General features: G+C 62.3%; 1 protein-coding gene across 1 annotated transcript in view; it reads left to right on the top strand.

Annotated features, from left to right (window-relative positions):
* The window catches only part of LOC132428893 (beta-galactosidase-1-like protein 2), a 37,908-nt gene extending 24,756 nt beyond the window's left edge, over nt 1–13,152 (top strand). Inside the window, 13 exon segments of the mRNA XM_060017089.1 lie at nt 2,852–2,922; nt 5,647–5,731; nt 6,919–7,056; nt 7,534–7,614; nt 8,011–8,117; nt 8,599–8,768; nt 9,004–9,076; nt 9,310–9,388; nt 11,002–11,089; nt 11,322–11,433; nt 11,818–11,934; nt 12,078–12,096; nt 12,099–13,152. Coding sequence (XP_059873072.1) covers nt 2,852–2,922; nt 5,647–5,731; nt 6,919–7,056; nt 7,534–7,614; nt 8,011–8,117; nt 8,599–8,768; nt 9,004–9,076; nt 9,310–9,388; nt 11,002–11,089; nt 11,322–11,433; nt 11,818–11,934; nt 12,078–12,096; nt 12,099–12,163 — 1,205 coding nt within the window. The 3' untranslated portion in view covers nt 12,164–13,152.
* Nucleotides 13,153–13,359: the final 207 nt, after the last annotated feature.

Here is a 13,359-nt window from a genome sequence, read left to right as displayed (position 1 = left end):
CCCGCCCGCACACGCCTGTGTAGCTGTTTCCTCCTGAGAAGCCCCCCGACCCGTTCCCCGCAGAGCTGTCTCTCTGTCGCCTCTTGTAACCACTCTCCCCGCGTCCACGCTCACTGGCTCCCCGGCCCCTTTCCTGCTGTCGTAGGTCCTGTGATCATCTCTCCGCCGACACCACCCTTTGCAAGGTCACAGTGACCTCCACCTGACACATTTAAGTTGTCGTGCTCATCACCTCTGACCCGTCTGATGGGACCTTTGGTCCCTTTTCTTCTCACTGGCGGTCTGGGGCACCATTTCTCCGACCTTGAGCTCGGGCAGCTCGGGCAGCTCGCTCTGTCCTGTTCTCCTCCTGACAAGTTTCCCGTCGTGTCCACGCGGTGGCGCTGTGTCCCCGTGGCTGCTTCCAAGGCTCCTCGCGGTCCGCCTGTCGGGGTCGGGTCAGGGCCTGGGAGGGGCTGTGGGGCTTGAGTCCTGCGGGCGGGACCCTCTGGAGGCGGGAGCACGTTTTAGCCGCGGCGTCCGCAGAGGGGGCCTCCTGGGCTTCTGGTCCCCACGCCCCGTCCACCGCAGGCCCTGCCTCTCACCCCGACCCCGGCGACCCCGGCCCCTGCCCCACGCCTGCCACCTGGATTGACTTTGTTCAATTAGTTAAAAATGTGATTACAGGAAGGCTTTCACAAGGTGTGAAAGTAAAACCTTAGAGATGCTTATGAAGAAGCCTCGCCTGCCCAGGAGTGACCATTCTGAGCTGTAGCGTTCCCTCCTGGCTCTTCCTCCATGACTGTAAATACCACGACGCCCAGAGAGCTCTGTACTTAGGGACGTAAAACACTTGTTCCGGTTGAGGGCTCAGGTCTCTCCTGCCACCCTCGTCCCACGGCTTTCCTGGGGCAGGCCCCCCCCTCACGCCCCTCGCCCTCCCCAGCCCTCATGGACGCGATGCTCGGGGCCTGCGTTTCGACATGTAAACGCGGCCGGGCGCTGCGACCGTTGTTCTGGACAGTGTGGTCGACTCGCTTCCAGTGTAGTTATCTCATTGGTTTAACTTTCCTTTTAAGTTCTTTTTTGTCTCTCCTTCTTCTTGTCTCTCTCTTAAACAAACACTTTACCAACAGCTTCCAAACCCCCATCATGGTGTTTTTAGGCGCCTCTGTGTGTCGGATTCTGATCCAGTCCAATGGCACCGGTGCCCCACTGTCCCCAGCCTGATGGCAGCCCGGGTCCCCTGGAGTCCCACGTCCTGGGACGTTGAAGCTGTCGTCCTGTCGTTTTCTGCGATCCGCTGTCGCTGCTAGAGGACGAGCACATCCTGTTGTGGGATTCGGGTTCAGGGTGTCTCTGAGGGACTCGCCCCTTTGCGGATCTGACCTGGACAGTGTGATGCTTGTGGTGGCCTCTCCCTGCTGTGCTGTCCTGTCTCTTCTCTGCTTTGCTTGTTTCCTTCTATTTTCTGGGTGACCGCCTCAACTCTCTTCCCCCAGTCCTTCTGTTTCCTGCATCACGTTCTTCGTGGAGACATTTCTTTTCTCACAGCGTACTTGCCAGCAGCTGTGACCAGTGGTCCCCGCTGTGGGGAGCCAGGAGTGGGGCTGGGAGGGCTGTCTTCCGTGGGATTGACTCCGGAGGGGAGCCCTTTGGGCCGTCATGGCGGGTATCTGGGGGCAGGAAGGGGCAGGAGCCACCTCCTGAGCTGTCCTCGTCCCGTAGGCCCTGGTGCCTGGGGCCGCCGTGCTTGGCTTTCCTGGGGGGCTGGCCACGGGGCGGTGGGGAGGCTGGAGGGGGGCAGGAGGCAGGGTCCGCGGGAGGTCTTGGGCTGGGGTGGGTGGGTCACCTCCGCTCCCGCAGGCTGGTTACAGGCCCCCAGACCCTTTTCAAGCTCCCAAGGTGAATCGTGGCCTCTGCTGTGTCTCCCGCCCCGTTCGTTCTCTCTGTGGCCGCCACCTCCTTCACCTGTGTTCGCCGGGCTGTCGGGGTGGCGGGGGGAGGGATGGGAGCAGGTGCGCTGGGCTCCGAGGTTTCTTCTGCCGGGTTGGTTCAGACCAGCCCCTTGTCTTCAGGGGTCTCCACTTTAGGTGAGGAGGGTCTGGATGTGGGGTACCCACATCGGGTGGGCCTGCTCCCCGGCGCTGTGACCTTGAGGCAAGTTGTTTGGCCTCCCGGAGCCCCCGCTGCCGTTTGTTTGTCTCTAATCACTGGTGATCGGGGCTCGGGTCTGACAGGAGGGCGTCAGGGTGGCTGGGCGGCAGGCTGGTCCAGTGACCATCCCGCCTTCCCAGGTGCAGCAGAGCTCAGGCCCAGGCATGCGAGACCCCCCGTCCAGGCACAGGAAGCAGGCGAGGAGCCTCAGAGCCAACTTCTGCTCCAGGGTCGGCCACGTCCATGGCCGTGGGCAACACATAGCACATCTTTCTCGGGCGTACCTCTCCCTGGTGGAAAGCCATGGAAAATATTGCTGGGGTGGGACAGAAAACCAGCTCTCATCTGAGATGTGAAAGGGGAATCTTCGCTTAGATCGTCACCCAGTGCCGGAGGCCGGAGGTGCAAAGTAAAGATCAGACTCCGGGCTCCTGCAAGGAGTAATTAACAGAAATGCACACTCTAGTTGTAAAAATTCCATAAATCGAGCACAGATGCTTAGCAAGTGGATCTCTGTGAGGTCTGTGCTGAGTGGTGGTATTTCCAAGATGAACTGGCTAAGTCTCCTAGTGTCAGAGGAACTAAACTCTGGTTGGAGGTGGAAGATGGTGTCAAGATTAATTTATTTGCAGGTGAGTTGAGAATGGTCAGGGGAATTCTGAGTCCTCCTGGCTTTTGGGTGATAGCTGTTCTCTCTTCGCCTTTCCACCTGCAGTGCTAGCCACCATCAACTTACAGTCACAACACGAGCTGCAGTTTTTAACCACCTTTCTGCTGAGTGTCCAGGTGAGTCAGGAGGTGAGCTGAGCCGAGCCTGGGTGTCAGGAGCTTAGCTGGGCCAGGGGGCCTCTGGGCCCAGCCTTGCAGCTCTCAGCCCCCCTTCCCCCTGCACGGCCCATGCCGCACCCGCGTGGCCTGCCCCTGGCGACGGAAGCGGTGTGACGGTTGCTCTGAGGGGTCGCTGTGTCAGCTGGTGCTTGGAGGTGGTTTCCAGCTCCTGAGAAGGGGCCCTTTCTGAAGCTGTAGGCGGGTGTGCTCCCAGAGGCCTCTTTACTAGAGTTCTGTGGACTCGGCTGGCCCCAGATGGGCTCAGTGTGGGCCCTGGGGATCGAGGGGAGAGACACGTCCCTGCCCTGTGTCTGACCTTCACTGGTCAGGCTGCTCTGGGCCCAGGACTGCTGTCACCTGCCAGACGGGGGCCTGGTCCGCCCAGGCCAGAGGAGAGAGGCGCGTCGGATGTATCTCAGCATCCATGGGGCTGGTGGGAACTTGCAGTGAAGTCCTGTTTTGTTGATTTCTCCTCTCCCCTAAGGGGAGAGAAGGTCCAGCTGAGGCAGCCCATTGGCAGCATGGAGGCCGCCTTCACCCTGTGTTGTGTACGGGGCCTGGATGCCGCCCTGAGGCCTGTACCCGGCAGGGATGTTGGAGGGTTCGCTCCCCCCACCCCGAGAATAGATGCCGGTGGGGGTGCTGGGGTGCCTCCTGTTCCAGCTACTCCTTTTTTAGAGCAGAGGTGGCGTCCAGAGGCTCGGCCGCAGGAGGCCCCCAGGGCAGTGTGAAGCCCCCAGGGCTGAGGGCCACCATGTGCTGCTTAGAGGGACGGGAAGGGGGTGCCCAGGAGGAAGCAGGATGGGGGGGCCCGGCGGGCTGCTCAGCAGACTGGGGGCGACAGCGTGCAGGTGGGTACAGGCCCAGCCCCCTCCCTCCTTCCCGCGCCCTGTACCGTGCTTGCTGGGCGTGGGTCCGCGACCACAGGGTCTCTGCCCTCGGGAGTTTGTGACCCACTTGCAAGAGACGTGTTAGGTACGTAGTTGCCCAGGATCTGAGGAGGGTCGTCCTTGATGTTGTCCAGGACAAGGACGGTGCTGTGACCCTCAGCTTCTCTTCCCTCTTCTGTGAAGTGGGGATAGTGCTGGCACCTACTCGTAGGGCCGTATGAGGGTCAAAGGGATGATGTTTGGAGAGCCCCCAGAACACCCATGCTCCCCACGGGCGCCTGCAGAGTCGTCCGTGGAGAGGTGGCCCCAGGCTGGCTGGCCTGTCCATAGCGCCCGTGGCCACCGGCCTCTCTCCCGCTGCTCAGCCACGTGTTTTCCTCCAAGAAGGGGCCGTGGACTTGTCCCTGTTCAGATCAGAGGCCCCTGCAGATGGTCACTGGTGGCCCTGCTCCGCTTCACTCAGGGTGTCCGGCTGTGCCTTGCCGGCCCGGCCCGTGTCCAGTGACGGGAGCCTGGATGCGGGTGTCTCTGGGCGCTTCCCAGGGCCAGGCAGCGTGTGCTGAGGGCTCCAGGTGCCTCATCTCATGTGACTGTCCCAGTAGCCACGTGACTGGCCTCCGTGTAGCCGTTTTACAGTTGAGGACACAGACTCCAGGACGGTGTCCCCCGGCAGTGGCAGGTCAGGGCACGTAGCACAGGCGGTGCCGAGCCAGCCCTGAGCCACGGTGACCTGGGCCGTTTGGTGGACGGCTCAGCCCAGCCCTCAGGTGGGCCCCTCCTGGCACTGGAAGCTGCTGACCTGTGTGATGTAGTGACGCTCTTTAGTGACCCAAATGTGGTACGAGTGTCCCCTCGGGAGGTAGGCAGCCCTAAGAAAACCAAGCCCCGGGCCTTGCTAGAAAATCGCCGTGACTTACGTGGCCTCTCCCATGGCGTGTTTGGGACCTTCTGCTCAACAGACCCTGAATCTGCTGCCCCCTGGGTGGGGCGGTGATGCTCTGTGTGCCTTGGCCCCGGACGCCAGGCCGACAGCCACAGGGGGAGCTCGGGGCGGGAGGAAGGCTCTGTGGCGCGGAAGCTGCGGGGCCGCCGTCGGGGCAGCACCTCCCCTGCTGCTTCTGTGCACGTGGGCAGAGCGGAGCTGGGCCTGGGCATGGCTGCTGCGTCCTGGGGGCAGTCTTGTGCAGCCTCAGGGTGCCGAAGCAGTGTTAGACCTTCGAGCGTCCTGGCCGAGGCTGGGGGGCCGGGCTGCAGAGCCCGCACTGTGGTAGCTGGAACGCTCTCATGTTCTGGTCCAGTTTTGCATACTTCTGTTGAAACCAAGCTAGACCCGGGAGCGGGGCCGCTGCATAGCCCCCTGACTCCTCCGGCCAGACGGACGCAGCATCTGAGGGTCTGTGTCCATGGTGTGGCTCTCAGAGATGGGGTTTCCCCGATAGAACATCCTCCTGCCCTGAAGAGGACGCACGGGGCTTGATCAGCAAGCCGCTGTCAGGACTGCAGGTCAGGTGCTGCGTTCTTGAGAAAGCTCACCTTGGGCAGGTCCCCGGGTTCCCCGCCAGCGCCGCACGCGGCACCGAAACCACATTAAGGCCTCGGGCCTGCTGTGCCCACTTTGGTAGCTCCATCCACCCCCTGCCACGTGGCGGCCGCATGTGGAGGACGAGCCAGTGCGGGTGCATTGGGGGCTCCCCTGTGCTCTGCTGGCAGCGGCCTCGAAGGCCAGGTGTGCAGCCAGGGAAGGGTTGGGAGGACGGAGGTGCCGGCTAACTTCTCACTTTGTGGTGCGCAGGGCGTCCAGCCCAGGATGGTGATGGAGTGTTGGACGGGCTGGTGTGACTCGTGGGGCAGTCCCCACAGCATCCTGGATTCTGCAGGTGGGTGCTTGTGGGGCCCCCGTCCAGCATGTGTGCTGGCCTCAGACGCAGGAATAAGTTCCAAATAAGGTGCTAATCCATGTGAATTAGCTGAGGGTGTGGGGCTCTGGGAGTCTCTGCGTGGACAGTCAGCCCTGAGCGTCCAGAGCTGTTTGTCTTGACAGGGGACACGAGTGGTCAGACACGGCTTTGGGGTGTCTCTATAATTGCTCTGGAGTAATGCATGCCAATCGCAAACGTCTAGCCAATGCAGGACGTGTATAAAGGAGAAATAAAAACCCCGGAGCCCAGAGCAGACGTTTCGATGTGTGTAGTGTGGGCACCCTCTGTCTCTCTGTCTGCCGCCCCGGGTGCACGTGCAGGTAGAGGTGTGGGCAGGTGTGGGCAGGTGAGGGTGTGTCTGCTCCACCTGCCTGTTCCAGTGAGACACGCGGAAGCCCAGCTGCCTACACTGTGAGGTGTGGATTCCAGCCCTGTTCTAGAGAATGCAGAGAACCCCGTTGGGCTGGTGTCGTACCCACGATCGCTTATTGATGAGGACCTGGGTGCTTCAGGGTCTGTGTTCACGGACCCCGTGCAGCGGGCGATCCTGCGCGTCAGTTTGGCTCACCTGGCGTGTTTCCCTGCGATAAGTTCCCGGCAGTAGCCCTTCTTCCTCCACGCGGGTTTGATCTGTGTTAACTAAACTGCCCTCCAGGAAGAGGACGATGCTCCCTCCCCTGTTACACGAGATGCCCATCCCCTCAGGTTCATCAATGCCGAGTGTTAAATGATGTCAGCGTTTGCTGTCTGATAGGTCCTTGTGTAGGTCTCATTTCTTTGATCAATGCCGGGGTTTTAATAATGGTTTTATTAACCATTCATATTCCTCCTCCGCTGTTTCTGTCTGTGTCATGGGCTCATTTTCCAGTCCAGGTGGGGCAAGGAGGTGGTCAGAACCGTGTCTCTAATTAGGTCTCGCTAACTGAGCCAGGTGGGCCTGAGCCGCAGCCCGTGTGAGGTGCAGACTCGCCTGGGACTTGAAAGCAGCTGGAAGCCGGGCTCTGGGGCCGGGGTCCCGTCCTCCCGCCATGCACTGCGGTTGGGTTTAGGGAGACCTAAGGACGGAGCTGTGAGGGGGACCCTGAGCGGGGACCGGGCTCACGGCGTCCCAGGCGCCAGCTCTGTGCACCCTTCTCCTCCCACAGAGGGTTTGAAAACCGTGTTGGCCATCATCAACGCTGGCTCATCCGCCCACCTGTCCATGTTCCACGGTGGCACCAACTTCGGCTTCATCGGTGGAGCCGTGCACTTCCAGGACTATAAGTCCGATGTCACCAGCTACGGCAAGTACCCCTGACGTGGCGCCCCACGCCTGTGCCTGGGCTCTCGCGGGGCATCCCTCGGGGACAGTGGCTGGCACCTCTAATGTGAAGGCAAGGTTTTGTCCGTCACTTTTAAGCTGCCAGGGCCGTAGGCGACAAGCCAGCTGACGTGCCTGGGCCTTTGGATGCCAGCTGGGGAGGGGAGGGGGGCCCAGGCCGGGAGGGAAGGCCCTCAGGTGGGGGTAGCCCCTCCCCTCCTCAGGGCCTTGGGATGAGGTCACCCTGGCCCCTTGCCTGGAATGTAGGGTCTGGGCAGTTTGGGGGCATTCGGTAGTGTCTAGCACGTGTGGTATTTTGACTGACAGCTCACATCAAGTGTTCTGCCTCCCAAATTGCTGGGGCGAGGACCCTGCTGCCCCACCAGCTCCTCCTGTCTCTCTTTGCCTCCACAATGCTGTCCTGGGGGCTGAGGCCTGTGACACGGCTAGTGTCTTGCAGACTATGATGCGGTGCTGACGGAGGCCGGGGATTACACGGCCAAGTACACAGGGCTCCGGGAGTTCTTCGGCTCTGTCTCAGGTAGTTGCACGCGCAGGCGCAGGCCCAGCTGGGCACTGGCTGGCTGTTGCTCTGAGACCCCAGGAGACTTGCTTCTTCTGCCCCCAACCCCTCACCCCCCGCCTCAGCCCCAGGTGATGCATGTGCAGGAACGAGGACGGGCAGGTCTGAGCGACTGTTCTCATCCCAGTTGGGGTCTTGCCGCTTCACTTTCTCCTGGGTGTCAAGGTTCCTGAGGATGTGAGCAAGCCCCTGCCTACCTGCCTCCTGGCCTCGTCTTCCTGGCGGGGTCTCGGCGGGCTGGGAAGGGCCTGTTCTGCTGGGCTGGGGCAGGAGCTGGGGCCGGGGGGGGGTGGCGCTGGAGGCACGACTGTTGGGGTTCTTTGGGGACGACTCTGCCGTCTGCTTGTGTTGCAGGGCCCCCGCTTCCTGCCCCACCTGACCTTCTTCCCAAGACGGCGTATGAGCCAGTGATGCCAGCTTTATACCTGTCCCTGTGGGACGCCCTGCCCTACCTGGAGGAGGTGCGTGCTGCTGGCGGAACGGGCTGGCCCAGAGGAAGCGCCACCGCCTTGGGCTCCACTCCCCAACCTTAGAGCTCAGAGGAAAGAGGACAAACGCACGTGGGGGAGAAGCAGGAGGGACGAAGGGAACCAGAGGAGGAGCTGGTAGCACAGCAGGCAGTAGGCAGAGAGGAGGGAGGAGGCTGGGCGCATTCCCCAGCGCCAGCTCAGGGCTGCCGTGGTGCAGAGATGACACTGGTCACAAAGCGCCGAGGCCACCGTGCGTAGCCTGCCTTCTGTCCTTATCACGTGCCCTCCGTCGCTGTCCCCGAGAACCTGGAGAGCCTTGCAGACTGTGACGAGAAACCAAATTCAGGATTGTGGAGCTTGACTGTGTAATAGAAGTCAAATAGAGAAAACGTTCCACCCCCGCGTGCTGACCCCCGTGGGGGCTGCCAGCTCCCCGCGCCCCCAGAAGGCGAGGCCGCCTTTCTGTGCTGAGCCTCTGCCTCCCGTCTCGTGTCTGTGCAGCCGGTCACCTCGGGAGAAGCCGGTCAACATGGAGAACCTCCCGATAAATGGGGGAAACGGGCAGTCTTTTGGATACACGCTGTACGAGACCACCATCACCTCTGCTGGCATCCTCAGTGCCTATGTGCGGGACCAGGGACAGGTAGGGGCGACCCTCTGAACCGCCGTGACCCACCGCACACCAGACCCCTCCCCTGAGGCTCTCATGTGCAGCACCCGTGTGCGGAGATGGCCCATCCCCGCCGGCCGTGCTGCCCACTGGAACCTGGGGCCTTCGTTTCCCCCCGGCCCCTGTGCCATCACCTCTGAGCGCTCGGCAGGGACCCCCACGCCTCCCCCCTGCTGACACGGGGGGGTCTTGTCTGCTCCTCTGGCCGGTGTTTGTGAACACGGTCTCCATAGGGTTCCTGGACTATAAGAGGGAGAAGGTTGTCATCCCCTCGATCCAGGTTTGTCCCCGGGGTTGGGAGGCTGGTGCCAGGCGCCTCCTGGGCAGGTGTGGCGGGAGGCCTGGAGGGAGGCCTGGACGAGGGGCTGCTCAGCCGCAGAGCTGGGGGTGGGCATGGCTTTCTGATGAGCAGGGACCCCCAGCCCGTCCTCAGAGTTCAGGGAGGACTGGGCTCCACAGCTGTGAGCCGGTGGTTGGGAATCAGGCTTCGTCAGCGCCCTCTGCTCCCAGCAGGGGTTCACGATGCTGAGGATCTTGGTGGAGCATCGCGGGCGAGTCAACTACGGGACTAATATTGACGATCAGCGCAAAGGTGGGTCACAGCACACGCGTGGCTGTCCCTTCTCCACAGCAGCACCTGCAGGTCATGGAGGCTGATGCTATAGGTGGGGCCATGGGGGCCCATCGCGGGGAGGTGGGTCCTGGAGGCCCCTTGGAGGGAGGTGGGGTCATGGAGGCCACCGGAGGGAGGTGGGTCCCAGAGGCCACTGGATGGAGGTGGGTCCCGGAGGCCAGTGGACGGATGTGGGGTCATGGAGGCCCCTGGAGGGAGGTGGGGTCATGGAGGCCACTGGACGGATGTGGGGTCATGGAGGCCCCTGGAGGGAGGTGGGTCCCGGAGGCCCCTTGGAGGGAGGTGGCGTAGGACCCATGCCTTCTTGGTTCTTCACACTGAGTTTCTTTTTGATCCACCTTGGAAACCTCTGGGTGACCTCCTTTGTGGTGGGGAGGAGGGTATAGGACGTACGTGAACAGCATGCTCTTGGTGGCCCTCCCCGCGGGAATATCCCACCGGGCTCTCTAAACCTCTGCTTGAACTTGCCTGTTTCTCATCATTTATCAAAATGTGGGTGGTTTTATGTAAGTTAGGAAATAGGATCTCGGACAATAAATCCTACCCTGGAGCAAGCCTGGTGGCCTCCTAGCTCTCGTGGCTGTTTGCTTTTGTCACCTCGGGGAAGTGATGTGGCCCAGCCCCGGGGACTTCCTGTGTCCTGGGGATGTGCCCCTCCAGAAGGGCCTTGGTGTGCTTCTCCTCCCCTCCGCTCCCCCCCCCCGAAAGCCCCCCGAGTTCCTCCCTAGGTCTCAGCTTCTTCCCTTAGGAGCTCGTGGTGCTGGCCGCCCTCACTTCCTCTGTTCTCCTGGGGGCAGAGAGCATGGCAGCCTGCCCAGTCGCAGGCCCTGCCGGGGGTATGCAGTCCTGTCCTCTGGAAGGGTTCAGGGTTCACAAGTCACAGACCTCCTGTCCAGAGCCATGTGCACCCCCTACACCTGCACCTGCAGTTCAGGAGGGTCTGCAGCCCTCTGAACACCCCCAGCCTGTCTGGGTTCCCAATCTGGCGACTCAGCAGCTCTGTGACTGAGAGGATGCAGGACACCCAGTGGAACCCACCCCGAGGTGCTGGGAAGTCACTGTTCAAGTGTGTGCAGTGCCTTAGCCTTGGGCATCCTGGCCACGGTGCTGTCTGTTCACAATTTAAATACTTGAAAAAAAACCTTTAATGCTGGCTTGTGTAGAAGATTTCTGGCTGAGTTACTAGGTCTGTTTCGTCTGGGACTCCACTGAACAAACCTCGAAGCTAGGCTGGAGCCACTGTGACCTCTTGGAGGACTCCTTTCATGGTGTTGGAATTCTCAGCCCCCAAAAGGGAGCGTCCCCCTCCCAGGGGCCGGAGGCCGACACTGCCCTCGGGCGCCTCCTTCCCTGCACACTAGGGCCTGGCAGGCGCTGCTGTCACTTGCTCTCATGGCTTTGGGGCTGCAGGGAAAGGTTTTATGCGTGCAAAGAGCCCCCTAGGGGTGCTGGCCCTTCAGCAGGAGTCCTTTGTTGAACCTTCCAGAAACGTTCTGTGTATGTGCCCAGCCGGCGGGTCAGCCGTCCCCCCACCGTCGGCCTCGCTCAGTGTCTCTGCCTCGTCCCTACAGGTTTAATCGGAAATATCTATCTGAATGATTCTCCCCTGAAAAAGTTCAAAATCTACAGCCTGGATATGAAGAAGAGCTTCTTTCAGAGGTGGGTCCTGCCCTGCACAGCGTGGGAGCAGCTGGACGGCCTGCAGGAGAGCCAGGAGGCCCGAGGCTGCCCCAGGCTTGGTGCCCGCCCCACACCCCTCCGCCACGGCCTGAGAACCGGAGCCCGAGCGCTCCCCTGCTCCTCCGCCCGGCTGCCACTGCTGTGCCGGTTCACAGTGCGGGAAGGACCTGAGAAGGCGCCCCCCACCCCTCATCTTCTGTCCTGCCCATAGGTTCCACGCAGACAAGTGGAACCCTGTCCCTGACGTGCCCGTGTTCCCTGCTTTCTTCTTGGGGCCGCTGTTGGTCTCCCTCTCCCCCTGTGACACCTTTGTGAAGCTGGAGGTTTGTAGCCCCGCCTGCCAGGTGCTCTGGGCTCCGCTCCTTGGGCCCCCAGCCTGGTGCTTGGCCTCCTGGAGCCCCCCTACCACGTGTGCCCGGAGGGTCTCCGTCGTGGCCTCCCTGGGTGGGGGTGGGATCAGAGCAGAGGGACCACCTGGTGGGCTTCTCAGGTCCGGGCTCCGGTGGTCCGGGTGCCCTGCCGGGACTCAGCGCTAGAGGGAACGGGCTCTGGCGCTCCCCTCCCGGTACCGAGCGGCTGTTGGAACGAGTCTGGTCCCTGGGAAGCTGAGAGGAGAGCCCAGGGCCTGTGTGCGCCTCTGCCTCCCGTGTGACTGTAGGTTCGGTGGTTTATGTGGTCAACTAACACCTCCCCTCCTCTGCTTAAAGGGCTGGGAGAAGGGGGTTGTATTCATCGACGGCCAAAACCTTGGACGCTCCTGGAACATCGGGCCCCAGGAGACCCTCTACCTCCCAGGTGCCTGGTTGGACCAAGGCCTCAACCAGGTGGGAGCACTTTTCCTGGGACCCCTTCTCATCCCTGCCCTCCCTGTCTCACGGTGTTTCTCCGGGGGCCCTTGGTGGGCAGGAGAGGACAGAAGTTCTGACGGGCCCGATCTGGCTCCGGGACAGACTGGCCGTGTCCCCAGGTCATTGTCTTCGAGGAGAAGAGAGCGGTCCGGTGATACAGTTCACGGAAACGCCCTGCCTGGGCCGGCACCAGTACCTGAACTGAGCAGCCCCCAGGCCTCCTGGCAGGGCAACAGCAGGCCCTCCTGCTCACGGCTGCAGTCCACACCCTCCCCTGCACAACCGGAGAAGCAGGTTGGGGGCGAGGGAGGGCCCCTCCCCGAAGAGCTTCCCGGCTCTGTGGCTGCTGCCGTCCACCTTCACTGCTCCCGCGGGTGGGATGGGGGGTCTGGCTGGGACTGTCCCCCTCGTGGGGGTGAGTGGGGCACAGCTCCTGGACAGTCTGCTCGGAGTGTCCCTGTGGGCCCTGTTTCTGAGCCGGGGGGGCGCGTCACCATTTGTGGAGGGTGGGGGCACCTGGGCCAGCCTTCTCCGCCATCCAGGGAGGAAGTTGGTGCGGTGGAGGGACCCCGGCCCCCTTCCACCCCGCTTGGATCGCCTCTGACGGTCAGGAATGCTGGGCCTTACCTCCCAAGACAGCATGTTTCCCTCTCATTCCACGAGGGGCAGTGCCAGCCCAGGAGGAGAGGCAGCTGCTCCGGAGGGTCCAGGAGGCTGTGGGCAGAAGGTGCGGTTGCAGGGGCCTGGGCAGGAGTATTGGGGTCCCGGGGCCCCCGCCCTGGGCCAGGCGGCGGGCCAGGGGCAGCCTTCCTTCCAGTTGTCCGTCCAGACCCCAGACAAGCGCCCACGGGATGAGTCCCGTGTTAGGGCTCAGGTTCGCTGCCTTGAATTGCGGTAAAGCCACAGAGTTGCATCTCATCCTCCTTGATGGTGTTTCTCTGACCCCGCTTGTGCCGGGCACACGCTAGCCCGGCCGTCGCCGTGTCGACGAAGACTTGGCTGTTGTGGTGTGGTGGGCAGGGTGGGGCCGTGTTGGGTGGCCAGGAGCGGCACGTGCGCTGGCCACAGTGCTGAGTCTGCCTCCCCAGCGACGTCTGGATCCTCCTGCCACAAACGGACGATCTCCATTCATAGTCCAAGTGGAAGAGCGGATTCCTCCGGGAGTGGGGACCGGGTGGGGAACAGCAGGCTGAGAGCCTCCCAGCAGCGCCCTCCTCCCCACGGCCGGGAGCCCGTGCTTGGCTCAGGAGGGGTCTGCACGGGGGCAGTGGTGCGCAGCCCCTGGGCCCAAAGAGTGGAGCCGGGTCAAGGGCAGACGGTCACAGGGGGCTGGGCCCAAGGGTCCCGCTGGGGGCAGAGAAGTGGAGCTTATTGAAGTGAACTTGGTGGACCATGGCTGGG

This window comes from Delphinus delphis, chromosome 8, assembly GCF_949987515.2.
Source record: "Delphinus delphis chromosome 8, mDelDel1.2, whole genome shotgun sequence".
Taxonomy (NCBI): domain Eukaryota; kingdom Metazoa; phylum Chordata; class Mammalia; order Artiodactyla; family Delphinidae; genus Delphinus; species Delphinus delphis.
Note: the sequence above shows the minus strand (reverse complement) of the source record. Positions and strands in the feature narration are given on the sequence as shown.